Source organism: Ranitomeya imitator, chromosome 9 (genome assembly GCF_032444005.1).
Source record: "Ranitomeya imitator isolate aRanImi1 chromosome 9, aRanImi1.pri, whole genome shotgun sequence".
Taxonomy (NCBI): Eukaryota; Metazoa; Chordata; class Amphibia; order Anura; family Dendrobatidae; genus Ranitomeya; species Ranitomeya imitator.
The window spans coordinates 142660074-142686704 of record NC_091290.1 but is presented as its reverse complement, the minus strand read 5'-3'; the positions used below and the strand labels follow the sequence as shown (position 1 = coordinate 142686704).

General features: G+C 43.6%; 1 protein-coding gene across 1 annotated transcript in view; it reads right to left on the bottom strand.

The window, feature by feature from the left end:
• The window catches only part of VSTM2B (V-set and transmembrane domain containing 2B), a 91269-nt gene that overhangs the window by 43248 nt on the left and 21390 nt on the right, over positions 1 to 26631 (bottom strand). Inside the window, exon 6 of the mRNA XM_069739290.1 lies at positions 21881 to 22253. Coding sequence (XP_069595391.1) covers positions 21881 to 22253 — 373 coding nt within the window. The remainder of the gene's footprint in view (positions 1 to 21880; positions 22254 to 26631) is intronic.

The window sequence follows — 26631 nt, the reverse complement described above, 5'->3', positions numbered from 1 at the left end:
CCCTGAAGGAGAGAGGTTATTATCCGCACCCGTTGCTCCTCAATTCCGGAGAAGCAAGGACATAACCTGAAGCATAGCTTGCAGCCCTCCTTGAAAACAACAAATTTGTCATGTCCCCCAGAGAACCTGTCAGGCATAGCGATCTTGGGCTCTACTAAGGGTTGCCTAGGAGTCATAGTCCCTAATCCTGATGTGTTAGGGTGCTGCAAAACGACAGTGCATAGATCTGCCACTTTCAGGCTGAGCTGCTGCAATTGCTCTGTCAGAGCAGTCATAGGATCCATCATGGATCAAAAAATAGTTTCGGTCAGAGCTAAAGTCACGACTCTGTTGTCGGGTGTACTGGGACCAGGGGCTTGCCCGGCACCCTGGATTAGACTAGGTTCCCATTGCGTTAATGGGACCGCGCTAACAGACAGCGTTGCATGGTGAAATTAACACCGTGCAACGCGTCCGTTAGCGTGCCCATTCACAGCAATGGGGACGCGCATCACTGGCGCGTGCCATTTTCGGCACGCGCTAGCGATGTGCCGGTGTTTTGTGGCGCGCTGCGGACGCTGCTTGCAGCGTCTGAGGCGCGCCCGAGGTCCGTTCCCCACTCTCGCAGATCGGATATCTGCGAGAGCGGGGACGTTTAACGCGACCCCTTTACAAAACATTGTGTTAGCGCAATCCGCTAGCGCTAGGCGCTAAACGGATTACACTAACGCAATCTGAACCTAGCCTTACTTCTGATGGTGAAGACGTCAGGGCCACATTCCTTGCCTTAGCTCCTGAATCCGCCCTCAGTCTGTGCCCTTCCCCTACCCAGGGAAGAGGGAAGTGTCCCATAGTAGTGTACCATAATAGACCAACCAGACTAACAAGGTAATACAAACAGGGATAATAAAAAATACCAAACATACAAATATATTTATAACAGAGGTAAATACCAGGCAGTAAAGAATGGAGTTAAACTAAAGTAGGAGAAGAAAGGGAATTCTCACACACTCAAAACCTAGCAACAGTCACAGATAAATCCACCAAATGCCTTCTCCAATAACAACCAACAACAACTTCCAAGCCATGCAGCAAAAGCTATCTCTGACAATGAGTGCTAGCCAGGACCCAGATTATATAGGAGATGGGAGCTGCTAACAGTGCACAGCTGAGAGCCTTAGCTCAAAGAGCTCTCCATACTTCCAGGACTACAAGTACAATATCAGGGATAAAAATTAGTCATTCTGCAAGTCTCAGCAGTTTGTAAATGATAGTGTAATGCAACCATACTGTGCTCATAACATAGTTCTGGACATTTTCCACATCGCAGTACAGCATTATTTCCAAATGCAATTTCAGGCTGCGTTCACTTAGGACAATTACTCTGCAGTTGTCTTCAGTGGAAATGTTATATAAAACTCCGTTTTGATTTATAGTACTGGTATTAATCCCCATATTATGGCAATACTCCGACCACTGTGTGCCAGGGCACAAGTCTCTGCCACAGTGAGAGTATTGGGCACAGTGTTGTTCTGTGACCTTGTGTCCCTCGTGACCCCCGTCAGGTTCCTGATTCTCCCGCACTGGATCTGGTCTACGGCTGATTGCAGGTGGCACATTAATAATGCTGATAACTCAGCTAAATATAGAAGATTTCCCATCTGAGGCTCCAGATCTACATTTACCTTTGATAGATCTTTACTTATATTCTCAGTGTGGGGAAAATGTCGCTGCATTGGTGTAAGCCCCCGGGAAGGTGAACATGGCATCAAATCCATCATTTTATGAAGAAAATCCGACATTGCGGCTGATTACTGATGTCCAGGCGTAACACTTCACTTTATTATTTACTGCGGTAATGCACTGTACGCTGCGGTAATACGCTGTACAGCAGCACGGTGGCTCAGTGGTTAGCACTGTAGCCTTGCAGTGCTGGGGTCCTGGGTTGAAATCCCACCGAGGACAACATCTGCAAGGAGTTTGTATGTTCTCCCCATATTTGCGTGGGTTTCCTCCGGGTTCTCCGGTTTCCTCCCACTCTCCAAAGACATACTGATAGGGATTCTAGATTGCAGTATTTTTTGTGTTCCTTTTCTTATTTCTCTTGCTTTTTCTTGCGCCCAATTAAAAAAATAATACGCATGCATCATCAATTTTTTAGAAACAAAAAAAAATATTTTTTTTTCTATCCTTGACCCATTTTGAGACATTTCAGCACTAAAATAAAACTTGCACATTTTGCAAAATGGATCAAAAATTGCACCAAATTAAATTACAAAAATCAAATCACTGCAGGGGAGGACTGGAGAACATGTGCACCAAATATCGCAACATTTTACATTCATCTGGAAAAGCTACTTTGCATGGTCATGAAAAAATTAAACAACGAATCTAAGCAACAAAAGACAACTTTCAAAAAAAAAGATGAAAATCCTCTGCTGAATTTGTCGTTAATCGAAAAGTCACTAATTAAGAGTTATTTGAGGCAAAATACGAGCGAAAACGCATCGATGAATGTGACCTGGTGTTGTTACTGCTCAGTCTGCATTGCTACAATGTATCTAACAGAGAGTTCTCCATGGTTACAGACTACAAACAACCCTTCTGTAGTCTGATCTGTTTGTGTCATGATGTGACGGTGTGATTTAAGGGAGAGGAATTGTCCCTGGAATTGCGAGCCTAACTATCCCTGTACCAGGAGTACTCTTGATGGTAGAGAGGCCTGAGTTTCTGACCTTACCATGCTCCTGCAAAACCCTAATCTGCCCCTTCCCCCATGTGGCATGGGACAGTAACGTAAGGGAAACCAGACAAAAGACAGAAATGGGTAACTAAAAGCCACTATCATGCAACAAAAATCACCAAAAACAGGGAGAAAGGTAGAGAAAGAGAGGAATGACAAATCCAATGGGAATAAGGGTAAGGAGATTAACACTCACAAAGCTACTGCACACAGAACTCTCTAATAACTCCAGAAAGAAGATTTTTTTGCCAGTAGGGAAGAAACGCCCAGAACTAGTATATGTAGGGAGAGGAGATGAGGTCTGCTGCAGCTGGGATTAACCACCTGTATGTTTCCAGCCAGCAAGGAAAGAGTCCTTAACCTTATCAGCACTGATGGAAAGGAAATCAATTTAAAAATAGGACACAAGTCACACCGTATCTAAAGAGGACCTGCGATTCATTACTCGTTGTGACCTTCTAACGGCAGGTCTCCCAGGGACGCGTGACAGTACCCCTAGTTCCACAAGGGGCAGCTGGACCTTGTTTAGGGTAACTTACCAGTGGACTCACTGTGACGATTGTTAATGGCAAACTCAGCTAATGGTAGAAAAGACGACCAATCCCTCTGGTTATCTGACACAAAACACCTGACTCCAGACTTTGGTTTAGACGGTCAGCCTGACCATTAGTTTGGGGATGAAAGCCGAAGAAAAGGATAGATGCATCCCCAGGTGAGAACAAAATGACCTCCAGAATTTAGATACAAACTGGGTCCCCTGATCTGACACCACATCGGAGGGAACCCCATGAAGATTCACGATCTCAGTGACAAACACCTGAGCCAGGTCTTAGCGTCAGGTAAAACAATTAAGTGCACCATTTTACTGAACCTTATCCACCACAACTGTGATAACAGTCTTACCAGAGGAGGAAGGAAGATCTGTAATAAGATCCCTGGATAAGTGTGTCCATGGCCGGTCAGGTCTGGTTAATGGTAGAAGAGACCCAGAAGGACGAGTATGCGGGGTCTTAGCTTGCACACAGACATTACAGGAAGACACAAAGTCAACTACATCCCGATGCAGCCTTGGCCACCAAAAATTATGAGAAAGGAGGTCCAATGTCGCTTTACTACCTGGATGATCAGCGATGGCCGAGCTATGATGTGCCTCTAAAACTTTCAGACGCAGATGCAATGGTGCAAATAATTTCCCTGAAGGAGAAGCAGGGGCGTCCCCCTGAGCCTTGAATACTTCCCCCTCCAGCTCAGAACACACGGCAGAGATGACCACCCCTTCCTGTAAAATAGGGACAGCGTCATCCGAACAACCACCCCCAGGGAAACTTCGAGACGAAGCATCAGCTTTGATGTTCTTAATCCCAGGAAGGTAAGTGACAATAAAATAAAATCTGGTATAAAACAAAGATCATCCAACTTGTCTAGGATTAAGATGTTTAGCGGATTCGAGGTACAACAGATTTTCATGCTCAGTAACGACAGTGACAGCGTGGACCACCCTCTCCAAAAAGCGACGCCACTCCACAAAAGCCAACTTGATGGCCAAAAGTTCTCTATTCCCCACATCATAGTTTTTTCTGCCGGTGATATTTTTTTTTTAGAGAAGAAGGCACATGGATACCACTTCCCAGGGGACGACCCTTGAGACAACACAGCCCCGATCCCACCTCAGATGCATCAACCTTGACAATAAATGGTTGGGACACATCAGGATGAATGAGTACAAGAGCAGTGGAAAAACATTTCTACAAAGAAGAAAAGGACGGGCGCAGTCGGACCACTTCAAGAAATCCGTACCTTTCTTTGTCAGATCTGTAAGGAGTTTGACAATCGCTGAAAAGTTTTGGATAATCTTTTGAAATTAGTTAGCAAACAACAAAAAGCATTGCAAGGCTTTCAGATTTTCTGGCAGATCCCATTCCAGAACTGCACAGATCTTATCAGGATTCATCCGGAAACCTACAGCAGACACTAGAAAACCAAGGAACTGAACTTCTTGTATGGCGAATACACAATTCTTCAACTTGTCATACTGTTTTTTATCCTGCAAAACCCGTAACATCTGCCGGAAGTGTACCTGAGGTGACTTGAGATCAGGTGAGTATCTTAAAATATCGTCAAGATGCGCCACTTCAAATCTATGCACAAGGTGACGAAAAATGCAATTAACAAAATGTTGGAAAACGGCATGAACATTAGTCAAACCAAAGGGCATGAGAAGGTTTTCATAATGCCCTTCAGGAGTGTTAAAGGCTGTCTTCCACTCATTCCCCTCCTTGATCCTGATCAGATTAGAGGCTCCCTTGAGGTCCAATTTAGAGAACCATTTTGCCCCAACAATCTGATTAAATAAGTCAGGAATGAGTGGGAAGGGATGCGGGTCCTCTATATTAATCCGATTTAACTCGCGAAAATCTAAACAGGGACAAAGACCTCCATCTTTCTTCTTAACAAAGAAAAACTCCGCCGCTATGGGCAAAGTAGAGGATCTAATATGTCCCTTAGCCAGACTCTCAGAGATGTAATCCTTCATAGCCTGCCTTTCAGGACCAGACAGATTGTATAATCTGGTTTTTGGTAATTTCGCTCCAGGGAGCAAGTTTACGGGGAAATCGTACACGCGGTGGGGAGGCAGTCCTCGGCACCCCTTTTCTGAGAACACATCCACAAAATCAGACAGAAAAGAGGGTATGGTTTTATGGGAAACAGTAGAAAATATGGCACTCACAATTTGATTATTTCTTTGGACTGCCAGTCAATAACCGGATTATGCAGTTAGCCAGGGAAGACCCAACACAGGGAGACCTTCCAGGATATATCAAGAAAGGGGCTCCCTGTGAAGACCCCTATGTGCAGGTTCACATTATGCACTACTTGCGTAAGATTTCCCTGACCGAGAAGCACAGAGTCAATCGCAAATATAGGGATGGACTTCGCCAGAGAACTACAGGGAAGACCAAGGTCCCGTGCAAACCTAGCATCCACCATATTGGCTCCCGGCACACTATCCAAGAGGATAGATATTTTCTCAGTTTTCATACCAATAACCCCATATTAAACTACAAGTACCGGCATTCCGTTCCCAACTTCCTGCTTGTCGCAGACATATGAATATGTGCTAGACACACTACGATTGGTTATCCTAGGTTTGTAAATTGAGGCTATGATGCCACTCTCCCCCCCCTGACGAAGGCACACTGCCTAAACGCGCGTAGGGGTTGTGGCAACATCGCTTGGGCACTGGTAAGACATGTTCACTCTTTCTGCTTATGGGGGTAATATAGGTGTAGCATTTATGTTTTATTGGTATATAGTTATGGAATATGGGCTGTTGTGAATTCTGTGGCAGAGTTCACTCCTGTGGTCACAAGTGGTACTTCGGCTGATTTTCTCTGGGATCTTCCGTTTGTGGAGGAAAGTGGTACTGCAGCTTCTGAGTTTCCTCCCTCAGGTGATCTGGTGAGCTCGTTGGCTTCTTCTCTACTTAACTCCACCTGATGCTTTGATCTATGCTTCCTGTCAATGTTTCAGTGTGGGACTTGTTTTTTCCCTGGATCATTCCTGTGGCCTGCTGCTCTGCAAAGCTAAGTTTTTGCTTATGTTATTTTGTTGCTATTTTTCTGTCCAGCTTGCTTTATTGGTTTTTCTCGCCTGCCGGAAGCTCTGAGACGCAGAGGGACCACCTCCGTACCGTTAGTCGGTGCGGAGGGTCTTTTTGTCCCCTCTGCGTGGTTTTTTTTTTATAGGTTTTTGTGCTGACCGCAAAGTTATCTTCCCTATCCTCGTTCTGTTCAGCTAGTCGGGCCTCACTTTGCTAAATCTGTTTCATCTCTATGTTTGTATTTTCATCTTACTGACAGTCATTATATGTGGGGGGCTGCCTTTTCCTTTGGGGAATTTCTCTGAGGCAAGGTAGGCTTATTTTTCTATCTTCAGGATTAGCTAGTTTCTCAGGCTGTGACGAGGCGCCTAGGTTCTGGTCAGGAGCGCTCCACGGCTACCTCTAGTGTGGTTTGATAGGCTTAGGGATTGCGGTCTGCAGAGTTCCCACGTCTCAGAGCTCGTTCTATTATTTTGGGTTATTGTCAGTTCACTGTATGTGCTCTGACCTCCATGTCCATTGTGATTCTGAATTGCCTTTCATAACAGTACAGGAAGCCAAAAGTGCTAATGATTCTCAATAGAGGGAAAAAAGAAGTTCTGAGACCATTTTTTTTCTTTGCACTGTGTTTTGTCTTTTTTTTCCCCTAGACATTTGGGTGGTTCAGGACACAGGTGTAGCAATGGACATTAAAGGTCTGTCTTCATATGTGGATCAGCTCACGGCAAGAGTTCAAAATATTCAAGATTTTGTGGTCCAGAATTCTTTGCTTGAACCGAGAATTCCTATTCCAGATTTGTTTTTTGGAGATAGAACTAAATTTCTGAGTTTCAAAAATAATTGTAAACTATTTCTGGCTTTGAAACCTCGCTCTTCTGGTGACCCAATTCAACAGGTTAGGATCGTCATTTCTTTTTTGCGCGGCGACCCTCAGGACTGGGTGTTTTCTCTTGCGTCAGGAGATCCTGCATTGAGTAATATCGATGCGTTTTTCCTGGCGCTTGGGTTGCTGTACGATGAGCCTAATTCAGTGGATCAGGCAGAAAAAAAATTGCTGGCTCTTTGTCAGGCTCAGGATGAGATAGAGGTATATTGTCAGAAATTTAGAAAGTGGTCAGTGCTCACTCAATGGAATGAATCTGCGCTGGCAGCTGTATTCAGAAAGGGTCTCTCTGAAGCCCTTAAGGATGTCATGGTGGGATTTCCTATGCCTGCTGGTTTGAATGAGTCTATGTCTTTGGCCATTCAGATCGGTCGACGCTTGTGTGGGCGTAAACCTGTGCACCATTTGGCGGTATTACCTGAGCTTAAACCTGAGCCTATGCAGTGTGATAGGACCTTGACCAGAGTTGAACGGCAAGAACATAGACGTCTGAATGGTCTGTGTTTCTACTGTGGTAATTCCACTCATGCTATCTCTGATTGTCCTAAGCGCACTAAGCGGTTCGCTAGGTCTGCCACCATTGGTACGGTACAGTCAAAATTTCTTCTGTCCGTTACCTTGATCTGCTCTTTGTCATCATATTCTGTCATGGCATTTGTGGATTCAGGCGCTGCCCTGAATTTGATGGACTTGGAATATGCTAAGCGTTGTGGGTTTTTCTTGGAGCCCTTGCAGTGTCCTATTCCATTGAGAGGAATTGATGCTACGCCTTTGGCCAAGAATAAGCCTCAATACTGGACTCAGCTGACCATGTGCATGGCTCCTGCACATCAGGAGGTTATTCGCTTTCTGGTGTTGCATAATCTGCATGATGTGGTCGTGTTGGGGTTGCCATGGCTACAAGCCCATAATCCAGTATTAGATTGGAAATCCATGTCGGTGTCCAGCTGGGGTTGTCAGGGGGTACATGGTGATGTTCCATTTCTGTCAATTTCGTCATCCACTCCTTCTGAGGTCCCAGAGTTCTTGTCTGATTACCGGGATGTATTTGATGAGCCCAAGTCCAATACCCTACCTCCGCATAGGGATTGTGATTGTGCTATCAATTTGATTCCTGGTAGTAAATTCCCAAAAGGTCGATTGTTTAATTTGTCCGTGCCTGAGCACACCGCTATGCGCAGTTATGTGAAGGAATCCCTGGAGAAGGGGCATATTCGCCCGTCATCGTCGCCATTAGGAGCAGGGTTCTTTTTTGTAGCCAAGAAGGATGGTTCGCTGAGACCTTGTATAGATTACCGCCTTCTTAATAAGATCACGGTTAAATTTCAGTACCCCTTGCCATTGTTATCTGATCTGTTTGCTCGGATTAAGGGGGCTAGTTGGTTCACAAAGATAGATCTTCGTGGTGCGTATAATCTGGTGCGAATTAAGCAAGGTGATGAATGGAAAACTGCATTTAATACGCCCGAGGGTCATTTAGAGTATCTCGTGATGCCGTTCGGACTTGCCAATGCTCCATCAGTGTTTCAGTCCTTTATGCATGACATCTTCCGAGAGTACCTGGATAAATTCCTGATTGTGTACTTGGATGACATTTTGATCTTCTCGGATGATTGGGAGTCTCATATGAAGCAGGTCAGAACGGTTTTTCAGGTCCTGCGTGCTAATTCTTTGTTTGTGAAGGGATCAAAGTGTCTCTTTGGTGTGCAGAAGGTTTCATTTTTGGGGTTCATCTTTTCCCCTTCTACTATCGAGATGGATCCTGTTAAGGTCCAAGCCATCCATGATTGGACTCAGCCGACATCTCTGAAAAGTCTGCAAAAGTTCCTGGGCTTTGCTAATTTTTATCGTCGCTTCATCTGCAATTTTTCTAGTGTTGCTAAACCATTGACCGATTTGACCAAGAAGGGTGCTGATGTGGTCAATTGGTCTTCTGCTGCTGTGGAAGCTTTTCAAGAGTTGAAGCGTCGTTTTTCTTCTGCCCCTGTGTTGTGTCAACCAGATGTTTCTCTTCCGTTCCAGGTCGAGGTTGATGCTTCTGAGATTGGAGCAGGGGCTGTTTTGTCGCAGAGAGGTTCTGGTTGCTCAGTGATGAAACCATGCGCTTTCTTTTCCAGGAAGTTTTCGCCTGCTGAGCGTAATTATGATGTGGACAACCGAGAGTTGCTGGCCATGAAGTGGGCATTCGAGGAGTGGCGTCATTGGCTTGAAGGAGCTAAGCATCGCGTGGTGGTATTGACTGATCATAAGAACTTGACTTATCTCGAGTCTGCCAAGCGCTTGAATCCTAGACAAGCTCGTTGGTCGTTGTTTTTTGCCCGTTTTGACTTTGTGATTTCGTACCTTCCGGGCTCTAAAAATGTGAAGGCGGATGCTCTGTCTAGGAGTTTTGTACCCAACTCTCCGGGTTTATCTGAGCCGGCGGGTATCCTCAAGGAAGGAGTAATTGTGTCTGCCATCTCCCCTGATTTGCGGCGGGTGCTGCAAAAATTTCAGGCTAATAAACCTGATCGTTGCCCAGCGGAGAAACTGTTTGTCCCTGATAGGTGGACGAATAGAGTTATCTCTGAACTTCATTGTTCGGTTTTGGCTGGTCATCCTGGAAGCTTTGGTACCAGAGAGTTAGTGGCTAGATCCTTTTGGTGGCCCTCTCTGTCGCGGGATGTGCGTGCTTTTGTGCAGTCCTGTGGGATTTGTGCTCGGGCTAAGCCCTGCTCTTCTCGTACTAGTGGGTTGCTTTTGCCCTTGCCGGTCCCGAAGAGGCCTTGGACACATATCTCTATGGATTTTATTTCTGACCTTCCCGTTTCTCAAAAGATGTCAAGTAATTTGGGTGGTCTGTGATCGCTTTTCTAAGATGGTCCATCTGGTACCCTTGTCTAAATTGCCTTCCTCCTCTGATTTGGTGCCTTTGTTCTTCCAGCATGTGGTTCGTTTGCATGGCATTCCAGAGAATATTGTTTCTGACAGAGGTTCCCAGTTTGTTTCGAGGTTTTGGCGAGCCTTTTGTGGTAGGATGGGCATTGACTTGTCTTTTTCCTCGGCTTTCCATCCTCAGACTAATGGCCAGACCGAGCGAACCAATCAGACCTTGGAAACATATCTGAGGTGCTTTGTTTCTGCTGATCAGGATGACTGGGTGTCCTTTTTGCCTTTGGCTGAGTTCGCCCTTAATAATCGGGCCAGCTCGGCTACCTTGGTTTCACCGTTTTTCTGCAATTCTGGGTTCCATCCTCGTTTCTCTTCTGGACAGGTTGAGTCTTCGGACTGTCCTGGTGTGGATACTGTGGTGGACAGATTGCAGCAGATTTGGACTCAGGTAGTGGACAATTTGACCTTGTCCCAGGAGAAGGCTCAACTTTTCGCTAATCGCAGACGCCGTGTGGGTCCCCGACTTCGTGTTGGGGATCTGGTTTGGTTATCTTCTCGTCATATTCCTATGAAGGTTTCCTCTCCTAAGTTTAAACCTCGTTTTATTGGTCCGTATAGGATTTCTGAGGTTCTTAATCCTGTGTCTTTTCGTCTGACTCTTCCAGATTCTTTTTCCATACATAACGTATTCCATAGGTCATTGTTGCGGAGATACGTGGCACCTATGGTTCCATCTGTTGAGCCTCCTGCCCCGGTTTTGGTGGAGGGGGAGTTGGAGTATATTGTGGAGAAGATTTTGGATTCTCGTGTTTCAAGACGGAAACTCCAGTATCTGGTTAAATGGAAGGGTTATGCTCAGGAGGATAATTCCTGGGTTTTTGCCTCTGATGTCCATGCTCCCGATCTTGTTCGTGCCTTTCATGTGGCTCATCCTGGTCGGCCTGGGGGCTCTGGTGAGGGTTCGGTGACCCCTCCTCAAGGGGGGGGTACTGTTGTGAATTCTGTGGCAGAGTTCACTCCTGTGGTCACAAGTGGTACTTCGGCTGATTCTCTCTGGGATCTTCCGTTTGTGGAGGAAAGTGGTACTGCAGCTTCTGAGTTTCCTCCCTCAGGTGATCTGGTGAGCTCGTTGGCTTCTTCTCTACTTAACTCCACCTGATGCTTTGATCTATGCTTCCTGTCAATGTTTCAGTGTGGGACTTGTTTTTTCCCTGGATCATTCCTGTGGCCTGCTGCTCTGCAAAGCTAAGTTTTTGCTTATGTTATTTTGTTGCTATTTTTCTGTCCAGCTTGCTTTATTGGTTTTTCTCGCCTGCTGGAAGCTCTGAGATGCAGAGGGACCACCTCCGTACCGTTAGTCGGTGCGGAGGGTCTTTTTGTCCCCTCTGCGTGGTTTTTTTTTTATAGGTTTTTGTGCTGACCGCAAAGTTATCTTCCCTATCCTTGTTCTGTTCAGCTAGTCGGGCCTCACTTTGCTAAATCTGTTTCATCTCTATGTTTGTGTTTTCATCTTACTCACAGTCATTATATGTGGGGGGCTGCCTTTTCCTTTGGGGAATTTCTCTGAGGCAAGGTAGGCTTATTTTTCTATCTTCAGGATTAGCTAGTTTCTCAGGCTGTGACGAGGCGCCTAGGTTCTGGTCAGGAGCGCTCCACGGCTACCTCTAATGTGGTTTGATAGGCTTAGGGATTGCGGTCTGCAGAGTTCCCACGTCTCAGAGCTCGTTCTATTATTTTGGGTTATTGTCAGTTCACTGTATGTGCTCTGACCTCCATGTCCATTGTGATTCTGAATTGCCTTTCATAACAATGGGCACTCTGTATGTTTCAAATGATTTGACATAATATGAGCTATAATAGTGTTCCCGTATTGAATATTCGGATTTGTTATACTTACCTGTTTATGCTCTGTATCGTATAATTCTCCATTATTTATACAATTTAGTCTTGCCTGCTTTTTCGGTGGTGCCACTTTCATTTTTTGGCTCATCAGCACCATTGGCTACTTTTCTATGATTCACATTTTTTACGGTATTTAATAAAGTTGTCCTATTTCTATTGTTCATTATACACTTGTGTCTATATGCTTTTGATATTTCCGCGTAGAACAGTTTTTCTACTTTAATCCTATTGGATGCTATACATCTTTTCTGAACTGTTTTCTTAGTATACATTTTGCATTGTTTGAGCGTCCTACTGCCAGGGATTACTAATTTGATTATCTTTCAGCATGAGACCAAATTTGTAGTTTTTTTTTTTTTTTAAGCTGGACAGCAGCAAATTAGTGATTTAATACAAGATCCATAGCGCCTCTTATCTTCGGACATGATGAGAGTTGTGGTTTTGCAACTTGAAAAGCTACACATTGGGGACCAGTGGACTAAAGCAAGACTGGCTCAGTGATCATCCTCAGAGTGGTAATAAACGGTCGCACATCCAACAGAATGGGAGGAATAGAACTAAGCAACAGCACGTGTGAAAAATACTTGGGTAAACTAATAGATCACAGACTGCACATGAGCCAAACGTGCGATGCAGCAGCAAAAAAGGCAAATACAGGTCTAGGATGTATTAAGAGAAGCTGTCATGGGGCTACCGCGACAGAGAGGTTCCAGAGAACCGCAGCGCTCAGGGCCTCATTCACACACAGTGAACAGAAGCTCTTCACCTATATTCTGACCTGGCTGCTTTGTGCCAGCAGTGCAGGAGTTAACCTTATTGCGGAGTTGCTGAGAGCTGGGTCTCTCTCAGCTGAAGTGGATTTTTGTAATCTGATCCTCTATATAGACCCAGTCCTGACTTCAGCTATTGTCAGTGATCAGTTCTACTGCCTGGCTTGGAGGTTGAAGGAGCGTAGTGTTGGTGTTGGAGGTTTATTTACAGAGATTGGTGTCTGCGGTTTTGGTTGCATGTTTAACCTGTTTTCCTTCCTAGTTTATTCCTTCTCTTCCCTTCTCTGTGTTTCCTCTGTGGTTGTGTGAGCATTTGGTGAGTTTGAGACTTTTAGTTACCTTGTTTGTATACCCTGTTATTTGTTGTATTATTACACTGGTGCAGTCCACCTCCTTTGGGGGGAGAGGGGGCCACTGATAGGGCCTGCACAGGAGACAGGGATACTCTGGCGGCTCAGGCCTCCTAACCATCATAGGTACCCCTGAGATAAGGGAAAGCCAGGGCCCCATTAAAGTGTTAGGGACAGGTGCGGGTCCCAGTACGCCATCCTGCCCCTTTAATGCCACTTACAGCGTGACAGAAGCATACAGTCTAGATCATGTGAAGTAATTACCCCCCTCTTCTCCTCCTTGGTCAGGCCTCATCTGTAATACTGTGTCCAGTTCTGGCCACATTTTTAAAAAGACATTGAAAAACTGGAGCAAGGTCAGAGAAGAGCTTCCAGGATGGTGAGCGGACTGCAAACTATGTCCTAGGAGGAACGGTTAAAGGATCTGGGAATGTTTAGCTTGCAAAAAAGAAGACTGAGAGGAGACTTAATAGTGGTCTACAAATATCTGAAGGCCTGTCACAGTGTAGAGGGATCATCATCATTATTCTAATTTGCACATGGAAACACGAGAAGCAATGGAATGAAACTGAAAAGGAGAAGATACAGATTAGATATTAGAAAAACTTTTTGACAGTGAGGGTGATCAATGAGTGGGACAGGCTGCTATGGGAGGTGGTGAGTTCTCCTCCAATGGAAGTCTTCAGAGGCTGGACAGACATCTGTCTGAGATGGTTTAGTGAATCCTTCTTTGAGCAGGGGGTTGGACACGATGACCCTGTAGGTCCCTGCCAACTCTTAACATTCTAGGATTCTAAGACCCCGTGGAACCAGAAAACCCCAGTTGTCAGGGCATGCCTGGAGTTGTGGTTTTATACAATTGGAAAGGATAAAAATAAGGAACCTAATAACCTAATTCACATAAGAAACAAACACACTTCACATAAAGTTGTACACGCACATTCAGATGCATTCCATTAAAGAATGTGTTATTGGGAGTTTCCTCTTTAAATCCTCCCATCAGGGCTCTCGGTCCGAGCCGCAGCGGCTGATCTCATTGAATGGACTCCAGAGCCAGTGCTGCTTTCATCTCACCACCTCCGGCTGCTGGGACTCCCGAGGAGAGCGGATAGGCTAACGACACTGTTTGCGGTATTAATTATTAATTTTAAATACTGTCTGGCTGCACTTTGTGCTCCGCCGGGGGCCTCCAGGGCGACTGTTCCAGCACATCAGTGGATATTTAAAATTTAAATAGACAAAAAGTGACTTTTTCCGCAGTTGCTCAGAGCTGCGGTCGTCTGATCTCCACTGGCAGAGAGCCCTCTACACACTCCTTACCGCTACGCTACTGTACTGAGGAGGCCATTAAAGGGGACCTGCAGGGGAGACGCACTACATCCCTCCCTGGAGAGTATCAGCCAGTATGGTACCCACTGCTGGGGATATTTAGTACGATGTGACCACAGTATAGCAGTGTTATATAGTGAGCACTATATGGCAGTTTTTGTAGGCACTGTTTGGTAAATTTAAGTGAGCACTATATGGTGGTATCATGTAGACGCTGTATGGAGGTATTAATCCTGTAATCTGTGGTGATGTTTCATAGTGTATGGCGATATGGAGAGAGTGCTATGTGATGGTATTTGGCAGACACTATACATAGTGTAACCACTGTATGGCAGTATTTGGTAGACATTGTGTGGTAGTATTGCATAGGCACTATTTGGCTTTATTTGGTAGACACAGGATGGTGGTATTATACAGGCACTATATGGCAGTATTTGGTAGACACTGTATGGTGGTATAGTATAGGCACCATATGGCAGTATTTGGTATACACAGTATGGTGGTATTGTATAGGCGCTATATGGCAGTATTTGGTAGACACTGTATGGTGGTATTGTATAGGCACCTTATGGCAGTATTTGGTAGACACAGTATGGTGGTATTGTATAGGCGCTATATGGAAGTATTTGGTAGACACAGTTTGGTGGTATTGTATAGACACCATATGGCAGTATTGGGTAGACACAGTAGGGTGGTATTGTATAGGCACCATATGGCAGTATTTGGTAGACACAGTAGGGTGGTATATTATAGGCACCTTATGGCAGTATTTGGTAGACACAGTAGGGTGGTATTGTATAGGCACCATATGGCAGTATTTGGTAGACACAGTAGGGTGGTATTGTATAGGCACCATATGGCAGTATTTGGTAGACACAGTAGGGTGGTATTGTATAGGCACCTTATGGCAGTATTTGGTAGACACAGTAGGGTGGTATTGTATAGGCACCTTATGGCAGTATTTGGTAGACACAGTAGGGTGGTATTGTATAGGCACCATATGGCAGTATTTGGTAGACACAGTAGGGTGGTATTGTATAGGCACCTTATGGCAGTATTTGGTAGACACAGTATGGTGATATTGTATAGGCGTTATATGGCAGTATTTGCTAGACACAGTATGGTGGTATTGTATAGGCGCTATATAGCATTATTCAGTAGACACAGTATGGTGGTATTATACAGGCACTATATGGCAGTATTTAGTAGATACAGTATGGTGGTATTATACAGGCACTATATGGCAGTATTTGGTAGATACAGTATGGTAGTATCGTATAGGCACTATATGGCATTATTCAGTAGACACAGTATGGTGGTATTATACAGGCACTATATGGCAGTATTTAGTAGATACAGTATGGTGGTATTGTATAGGCACCATATGGCAGTATTTGGTAGACTCAGTATGGTGGTATTGTATAGACGCTATATGGCAGTATTTGGTAGACACAATATGGTGGTATTGTATAGGCGCTATATGGAAATATTTTGTACACAACTTATGGTGGTATTGTATAGAAACTATATGGCAGTGCTTGGTAGACATTGTATGTTGGTATTGTATAGGAACTATATGGCAGTATTTGGTAAACTGTATGGTGACATTATATAGGCACTATGTGGCAGTGTTTGATTTGGAGTGTTAAGTGGGCCCTATATGATAGTATTATGTATTTTTGCTGTAGAAAATTGACGTTATTCCTTTAATTGTAGGCAGTGGCAGATTACCTACTACATATATCACCTAATATTAAACGTTGGGAGTCCTCTCCACTTGTCTCATCTAGCAAGCCTCCTAGAAGTCTCCTTTACCATTGAGCTGTGGTGGCCGCCTGACAACATTTGTCACCTTCAGAAGAAAGGAAGAAATGTGAAAAGTGATGGCAGCGCTCTGAGAATACGGCCAGCCATGAGTAGTGGTATATATACAGTTAGGTCCATATATATTTGGACAGAGACAACATTTTGCTAATTTTGGTTATAAACATTACCACAATGAATTTTAAACAAAACAATTCAGATGCAGTTGAAGTTCAGACTTTCAGCTTTAATTTGAGGGTATCCACAGTAAAATTGGATGAAGGGTTTAGGAGTTTCAGCTCCTTAACATGTGCCACCCTGTTTTTAAAGGGACCAAAAGTAATTGGACAATTGACTCCAAGGCTATTTCATGGACAGGTGTGGACAATCCCTTCGTTATGTCATTCTCAATTAAGCAGATAAAAGGCCTGGAGTTGATTTGAGGAGTGGTGCTGCATTTGGAAGGTTTTGCTGTGAAGTAAACATGCGGTCAAAGGAGCTCTCCATGCAGGTGAAACAAGCCATCCTTAAGCTGCGAAAACAGAAAAAAACCATCCGAGAAATTGCTACAATATTAGGAGTGGCAAAATCTACAGTTTGGTACATCCTGAGAAGGAAAGAAAGCACTGGTGAACTCATCAATGCAAAAAGACCTGGGGGCCCACGGAAGACAACAGTGGTGGATGATCGCAGAATAATCTCCATGGTGAAGAGAAACCCCTTCACAACAGCCGACCAAGTGACCAACACTCTCCAGGAGGTCGGCGTATCAATATCCAAATCTACCATAAAGAGAAGACTGCATGAAAGTAAATACAGAGGGTTCACTGCACGGTGCAGCCACTCATAAGCATCAAGAATAAAAAGGCTAAAAAACATCTAAAAAAGCCAGCACAGTTCTAGAAGAACATTCTTTGGACAGATGAAACCAACATCAACCTCTACCAGAATGATGGAAAGAGAAAAGTATGGCGAAGGCGTGGTCCAGCTCATTATCCAAAGCATACCACATCATCTGTAAGACCCGGCGGAGGCAGTGTGATGGCTTGGGCATCCATGGCTGCCAGTGGCACTGGGTCACTAGTGTTTATTGATGATGTGACACAGGACCGAAGCAGCGGAATGAAGTCTGAGGTATTCAGAGACATATTTTGTGCTCAGATCCAGCCAAATGCACAAAACTGATTGGTCGTCGTTTCATACTACAGATGGACAATGACCCAAAACATAAAGCCAAAGCAACCCAGGAGTTTATTAAAGCAAAGAAGTGGAATATTCTTGAATGGCCAAGTCAGTCACCTGATCTCAACCCAATTGAGCAGCATTTCACTTGTTAAAGACTAAACTTCAGACAGAAAGGCCCACAAACAGACAGCAACTGAAAACCACCGCAGTGAAGGCCGGCAGAGCATCAAAAAGGAGGAAACACTGCGTCTGGTGATGTCCATGAGTTCAAGACTTCAGGCAGTCATTGCCAGCAAAGGGTTTTCAACCCAAGTACTAAAAATGAACATTTTATTTAAAATTATTGAAGCTGTCCAATTACTTTTGGTCCTTTTAAAAACAGGGTGGCACATGTTAAGGAGCTGAAATTCCTAAACCCTTCATCCAATTTTAATGTGGATACCCTCAAATGAAAGCTGAAAGTCTGAACTTCAACTGCATCTGAATTGTTTTGTTTAAAATTAATTGTGGTAATGTCTATAACCAAAATTAGAAAAATGTTGTCTCTGTCCAAATATATATGGACCTAACTGTATATGTACATATGTATATACACTACCGTTCAAAAGTTTAGGGTCACTTAGAATTTTTGTGTTTTTTTATAGAATAGCACAGTTTTTTTCCAATGAAGCTAACATTAAGTGATTCAGAAATACGCTCTATACATTGTTAATGTGGTAAATGACTATTCTAGTTGCAAACATCTGGTTTGTAATGCAATATCTTCATAGGTGTATAGAGATCCATTTCCAACAACCATCACTCCAGTGTTCTTATGGTACTGTGTGTTTGCTAACTGTGTAAGAAGGCTAATAGATGGTTAGAATACCCTTGAAAACCCTTGTGCAAGTATGTTAGCACAGCTGAAAACAGTTTGGCTGATTACAGAACCTATAAACCTGACCTTCCTTTGAGCTAGTTGAGAATATGGAGCATTACATTTGTTGGTTCCATTAAACTCTCAAAATGGCCAGAAAAAAAAGAACTTTCATGCGAAACTCAACAGTCTATTTTTGTTCTTAGAAATGAAGGCTATTCCATGTGAGAAATTGCCAAGAAACTGAAGATGTCTTACAACGGTGTGTACTACTCCCTTCAGAGGAGATCACAAACAGGCTCTAACCAGAGTAGAAAGAGAAGTGGGAGGCCCCGCTGCAAAACTGAGCAACAAGACAAGTACATTAGAGTCTGTAGCTTGAGAAATCGACGCCTCACAGGTTCTCAACTGGCAACTTCATTAAATAGTACACGCAAAACGCCAGTGTCAACGTCTACAGTAAAGAGGTGACTCCGGGATGCTGGCCTTCAGGACAGAGTGGCAAAGAAAAAGCCATATCTGAGACTGGCTAATAAAATAAAATAATACGGGCAAAAGAACACGGACATTGGACAGAGCAAGATTGGAAAAAAGTGTTATGGACGGACAAATCCAAGTTTGAGGTGTTTGGATGACACAGAAGAAGATTTGTGAGACGCAGAACAACTGAAAAGATGCTGGAAGAGTGTGACGCCATCTGTCAAGCATGGTGGAGGTAATGTGATGGGCTGGAGTTGCTTTGGTGCTGGTAAAGTGGGAGATTTGTACAAGGTAAAAGGGATATGGAATAAGGAAGGCTATCACTCCATTTTGCAACACCATGTCATACCCTGTGGACAGCGCGTGATTGGAGCCAATTTCATCCTACAACAGGACAATGACCCAAAGCACACCTCCAAATTATGCAAGAACTATTTAGGGAAGAAGCCGGCAGCTGGTATTCTATCTGTAATGGAGTGGCCAGCGCTGTCACCGGATCTCAACCCCATTGAGCTGTTGTCGGAGCAGCTTGACCGTATGGTGCAAAAAGTGCCCATCTAGCCAAACCAACTTGTGTGAGGGCCTTCTGGAAGCATAAGGTGAAATTTCTCCAGAATACCGCAGCAAATTAACTGCTAGAATGCCAAAGGTCTGCAATGCTGGAATTGCTGCAAAGGAGCATTCTGTGACCAAAGCAAAGTTTGAAGGAAAAATTATTTCAAATAAAAATCTTTTTTTTTGAACCTTGTCAATGTCTGGACTAGATTTTACATTCATTTGGCAACTCATTGGATTAATAAAAGTATGAGTTATCATGGAAAACACACAAAATTGTCTGGGTGACCCTAAACTTTGGAACCGTAGTGTGTGTATATATATATATATATGTACCGCCAACAGTTATGATGGGCACAAGATGACGGAAATGTCAAATGCTTCTACTATAGATACATAGGGAATAATTTCTCTTTAAGGCCGGGATCACCCATGCGAGAAACATGTCCGTGTCTCGCATGTGAAATCCAAGCTCTGGCGCCGGCACTCCATAGCGGAGCGTGCGGCTCCATGTGTTGCTATGCGGCCGCACGCTCCGCTCTGGAGTGCCGGCGCCAGAGCTTGGATTTCACATGCGAGACACGGACATGTTTCTCGCATGTGTGATCCCGGCCTAATGAACATTTCTGGATTCTGTTGGACTGATTCACATTTAGGTGGGGACCCAACATTTTGCTACAGGAACTTTACTTTCTTCCTTTAAAAGTAGCGATAAAACAAATCCAATGATATAGCAGATCAATGTAACCGCCAGTTAGCCTTTTAATGGCTAACTGAAAAGATGGTAACAAATTGCAAGCTTTCGAGACTACTCAGGTCTCTTCTTCAGGCAAAGACTAATACAACATCTGAAGAATCACATATTTATACACAACACAGCACAGAACTGTCATTATGGGAGAGTGATAAACAGTTGTGTCCATAAATATTGGAACAGTTCCTCTGATTGGGGTCTGGTTCTGTTATGATGCCCCATAAGGTCTAAAGTGAAAATTCCTTAATTGATGTAAAAGGACATAAATCCATGCAACACATTCATTCCTGCACTAAGTGTCAAAGGTCGTCATCAGCTTATATTCCCAGACTCTCCTGTCTCGCTGAGATTTGAAGGTAACTTTCAATACAAGTATTTTCAGGTCCATTGTGCTATGATCAGGCATCAACCACTGAGGACTCTCAATTCTAAATATTTGTCTATCTACTGGCTAACATGGTACAAAGATATATATATATCTGCTATATAATTGTCTAAGGGCCACTTCCGTCTGTCTGTCTGTCTGTCACGGATATTCATTGGTCGCGGCCTCTGTCTGTCATGGACATCCAAGTCGCTGATTGGTGGTGGCAAAACGCCCACGACCATTGCCACGACCAATCGGCGATGGCCATAGTCTGGCAGCGAAATGGCCGCTGCTCTTCTGCCCTGCAGTCAGCGCTGAGCGCTCACACAGGGTTAATGCCAGTGTTAACGGACCGCGGTGTAATGCACTTCGTTAATGCAGCTATTAACACTGTGTGATCAACTTTTTACTATTGATGTTGCCTATGCAGCATCAATACTAAAAAGATCTAATGTTAGAAATGATAATAATAAAAAAAACATTATTCTCACCCTCCGGCGTGGCGCGCTGTTCTCGGCAGTGCAAGCGGCAGGTTCTGGTGCCAAGGATGCTATGTGAGAAGGACCTGCCATGACGTCATGGTGATGTGACTGCGACGTCATCACAGGTCCTGCGCTCATACCAACCCTGGGACCGGAAGCTGCCGAGTGCACCGCACACGGGCGACAGGACTACAAGGGGCCCTCGGAAGGGGAGTATATGTTTATTTTTTTATTTTAAGTCTTTTTTAACCACGAATATAGTGCCCACATTGCAATATACTACGTGGGCTGTGTTACATACTGCGTAGGCAATGTTATATACTACATCTCTGTGCTATATACGATGTAGCTGGGCAATATATAACGTGACTGTGCAATATACAACGTGGCTGTGTTATATACTACATGCTCTGTGTTATACACTACGTGACAGGGCAATATACTACGTGGCTGTGACGGTTCTGTTATATACTACGTCAACTGTGCAATATACTATGTGGCTCTGTTATATACTACGTGGCTGTGTTATATACTACATGCTCTGTGTTATATACTACGTGACTGTGCAATATACAACGTGGCTGTGTTATATAGTACATGCTCTGTGTTATATACTACGTGACAGGGCAATATACGTGACGTAGCTATGCAATATACTACGTGCCTCTACAATATACTACGTGGCTATGTTATATACTACGTGGCTGTGCAATATACTACGTAGCTCTGCTATATACTACATAGCTATGTTAGATACTACGTCGGTTGCGTTATACACTACGTCACTGTGCAATATAGTACGTAGCCTGTGCTGTATACTACCTACATATTCTAGAATACCCGATACGTTAGAATCGGGCCACCATCTAGTATATATATATATCTTTCCTGTATCAAGATGCCATAGACTTTTTCACGCAGTACCCAGCAGAATCCACTAGATGGCAGTGCAGATCAGCAGATAACTCACCGCTGCCGTGCTGCTGCCGCAGAATAGCTGCTTTCCCAGGTGCAGGGGAGGCTGAGGAGGCTGCAGTGGCCGGGGATGAGGCCAGACTTCCTCCTGGAGGGTTGGGGCGCTTGTTTCCAGGCTCTGGAGTTGCTCTATTACCAGGGTTATTCCTGCGGGGTCCGCTGCTCTGGATGTGGGATACGGCCTCGGCCGCCTGCATGTCGGGTGGAGAATAGCGAGAAATGACCCGAAGCATTGCCTGGGCCTTGTGTTCCTGAGTCTCATCGTCCCCATAGTCCGACACCCGGCACTCGTACACTCCTTCGTCCAGCTTCCTGACGTTGGAGAGCCGCAGCCGGTGGGAGATGTCGTTGCCCTGGACCCGAACAGTCTGCAATGAGAACCAGATGTTAATCCCCCTCTAATTCCCAGATATTCCCATCAGCGAACAGACAAAGCAAAAATGATCATAAAAGCATCATCTGCATTCCATTTATTCCGATTTCTAATTCATCTTCAATATCTCTGCTTCCTGCCAGTGACTGGAGACATTAATCACACAACCTGAAAACTCAGCTGCACATAGAGACTATCTATCTATTATCTATCTATTATCTATCTATCATCTATTATCTATCTATTATCTATTATCTATCTATCATCTATCTATTATCTATCTATCATCTATCTATTATCTATCATCTATCTATCATCTATCTATCTATTATCCATCTATTATCTATTATCTATCTATCTATTATCTATCTATCTATCATCTATCTATCTATTATCTATCTATTATCTATTATCTATCTATCTATTATCTATCTATCTATCATCTATCTATCTATCATCTATCTATCTATCTATCTATCTATCTATCTATCTATCTATCTATCTATTATCTATCTATTATCTATTATCTATCTATCTATCATCTATCTATCTATTATCTATCTATTATCTATTATCTATCTATCTATTATCTATCTATCTATCATCTATCTATCTATCATCTATCTATCTATCTATCTATTATCTATCTATCTATCATCTATCTATCTATCATCTATCTATCTATCTATCTATCTATCTATTATCTATTATCTATCTATCTATTATCTATCTATTATCTATCTATTACCTATTATCTATCTATCTATCTATCTATCTATCTATCATCTATCTATTATCTATCTATCTATCTATCTATCTATCTATCTATCTATCTATCTATCTATCATCTATCTATTATCTATCTATCTATCATCTATCATCTATCTATTATCTATCTATTATCTATCTATCATCTATCTATTATCTATCTATCTATCTATCATCTATCTATTATCTATCTATCTATCATCTATCTATCTATCTATCATCTATCTATCTATCTATTATCTATCTATTATCTATCTATCTATTATCTATCTATCTATTATCTATCTATTATCTATCTATTACCTATTATCTATCTATCTATTATCTATCTATTATCTATCTATCTATCATCTATCTATTATCTATCTATCATCTATCTATCTATCATCTATCTATTATCTATTATCTATCTATCTATCATCTATCTATCTATCATCTATCTATCTATTATCTATCTATTATCTATTATCTATCTATCTATTATCTATCTATTATCTATCTATTACCTATTATCTATCTATCTATCTATCTATCATCTATCTATTATCTATCTATCTATCATCTATCTATCTATCTATCTATCATCTATCTATTATCTATCTATTATCTATCTATTATCTATCTATCTATCTATCTATTATCTATCTACTATCTATCTATCTATCATCCATCTATTATCTATCTATTATCTATCTATTATCTATCTATTATCTATCTATTATCTATCTTATCTATCGATCTCTATCTATTATCTATCATCTATCTATCTATTATCTATCTATTATCTATCTATCTATTATCTATCTATTATCTATCTATTATCTATCTATCTATTATCTATCATTATCTATCTATTATCTATCTATCTTATCTATCTCTATCAAATTCAAATGAGCTTTATTGGCAGGACTAAGTACATGTTAGCATTGCCAAAGCATATGGTAAAAATACGGGGGTGGGGGAGGGGGGTCATATAGAGGTCCAGGGAATATCAAATTCCTTTTAGAGGATAGGGGATGTTTCCAGGGTGGGGTATAGGAGTCCATGACATATCGGGCTCTTTAGTCGGGGGATAGGGATATGTCCAGTGTTGGGGTACGGGAGTCCATGACATATCAGGCTCCTCTTAGTCTGTGGCAGGCACTGACATATTCCGCTGCTACGGCCACTGCACTTTCCTCTTCCCCCAGTATTATCGGCAGTTTCTCTTCCTCCTCCTTGGAGGTGAAATCTGGGAGGAGATCAGACAGTCTCTTGAAGTGAGTGTCCCTCACTGCGGAGTATTTGGGGCACCTCAGCAGGAAGTGGGCCTCATCCTCCACGGCCTCCTGGGGGCACTGCTGGCAGAGTCTGTTCTCTCGAGGCTTGTAGTTCTGTCGGTGCCGCCCGGATTCGATGAGTAGGCTGTGGGCGCTCAGTCTGTACCGGCTCAGGATCTGTCGATCTTTGGGGTTTTCTAGTTTCTCTAGATATGGGGCCAGTTTGTACTCCCTCTGTAGATTCCGGTATATTGTCAGTTTCTGGGATTTGTTTATGTCGTTCCTCCAGATGCTGAGATATTCCTCTTTGACTTTGTGTACCATTTTCTGGATTTCACCTTTTGTCAGGCCATGGAGGTTGATGGCTTGGTCAGACTGGCTTTGGGTACTTTTCCTTGGGAGGCTTCCTGAGGCTTCCTGGTGTAGTAAGGCTTTGTGATGGTAGGAGCTGGGACTGCTACTTTGTAGATGAGCCTTGAATGACAGCGCCTTCTTCTTTATTGCGATGTGTAGTGGGAATCTGCCCAGCTCTGCTCGGCAGGCGCTATTTGATGTGATCCGATGGACTTGGAGAAGATGCTTGCAGAACTCTAGGTGGAATATTTCTGTCGGCCCAGCGTCCCACTTTGACCAGTTTGGGTATGAGACTGGGCCCCAGACCTCACTACCGTATAGAAGAATTGGGGCAATGATGGAGTCAAAAATTTTTAGCCATACGGTTACTGGTGCCTTGAGGTGGTACAGACGCCTTCTGATGGCATAGAAGGCTTTGGATGCCTTGTCTTTTAGTGACTCTATGGCTTGCTTGAAGCTCCCTGACTGGCTGAGTTCTAGGCCCAGGTAGGTGTACCTGTTGGTTTCAGTAAGTGGACGGTTGTCTATCATAAAGGTAGGATTGCCAGTGGGTTTCTGCTTTCTTTTCTGGAACACCATGATATTAGTTTTTTTCTCGTTGATTGGCAGTGCCCATGTGCTGCTGAAGGTCTCTAGGATTTTCAGATGATCTTGGAGGCCTTTCTCAGTTGGTGATAACAGCACGAGGTCATCTGCATACAGCAGAAATTTCACCTGGGTGTCATGGAGGGTGAGTCCTGGTGCTGAGGAGGACTCTAGGGCCACTGCCAGCTCGTTGATGTAGATGTTAAAGAGCGTTGGACTGAGGCTGCAGCCCTGTCTCACTCCTCGACTTTGTTGGAAATAGGCTGTCCTCCTTCCGTTGACCTTCACACTGCAACTGTTCTCTGTGTAGGAGCTTCGGATGACATCATATGTTTTGCCTCCTATTCCGCTCCCCAGCAATTTTAGGAATAGTCCTGGGTGCCACACTGAGTCGAAGGCCTTCTTGAAGTCCACAAAACAAGCGTATATCTTCCCGTTCTTTGTATTGTGGACGTGGCTCTTGATGAGGCTGTGCAGAGTGTAGATGTGGTCAGTGGTGCGGTGGTTTGGCATGAACCCTGCTTGGCTCTTGCTGAGGACGTTGTGCTCGGTGAGGAAGGTGAGGATCCTCTTGTTCAGGATGCAGTTGAAGAGTTTACCCAGGTTGCTGCTGACACATATCCCTCGGTAGTTTGCTGGGTCGTACTTGTCCCCATTTTTGTGTATAGGGGTTATGAGGCCTTGGTTCCAGTTTTTGGGGAAGCAGCCGGCCTGCAGTACAATATTAAAGAGTTTTGTTATCGCAGCCTGGATGTCTGGAGGGCTGTATTTCAGCATTTCTGGGAGGATCCCATCTGGACCACTGGCTTTTTTACCTTTTATCTGTGTGATCCTTTCTGTTATTTCTGTCAGTGTGATTGGTGTATCCAGAGGATTTTGGAAATCTTTGAACTTTTCCTCCATATCTTTCAGTTTTTTCACAAGCTCTTTTTGTGCCAGGTTCAGGTCTTCACTTGGGATGTCATTGTAGAGGTCCTTGAAGTACTGGAGCCAGATGTTGCCGCTCTGGATGTGGAGGCTGTTGCTTTTCTGGTTGGATCCAAGGTGATTCCACAGTTCCCAAAATTTGTTGTCTTCAAGGGCATCTTGGAGTTGGAGGAGTTTGGTAGAGATGTCGTTTTGCTTTTTCTTTCTGAGGATGGCTTTGTAATTTCGTTGTACGGTGTGGTAGGCTTCTCTCAGAGTGGGGTTATTGGGGTCTCTGTGTTTTTTATTTGAGGCCATTCTTAGGGCCTTCCGTATGGTCTTGCATTCTTTGTCAAACCAGTTGTTGGGATTTTGTTTACTCGGTCTCTTGTTGATGATTCTTTTCAGGTCAGACATTTCTGCCATGGCACATAGAATGTCGTTAAGGTCTCTTACCGCTAGGTGTACTCCTTCTGGGTTGAGTTCATACACGTTATTATG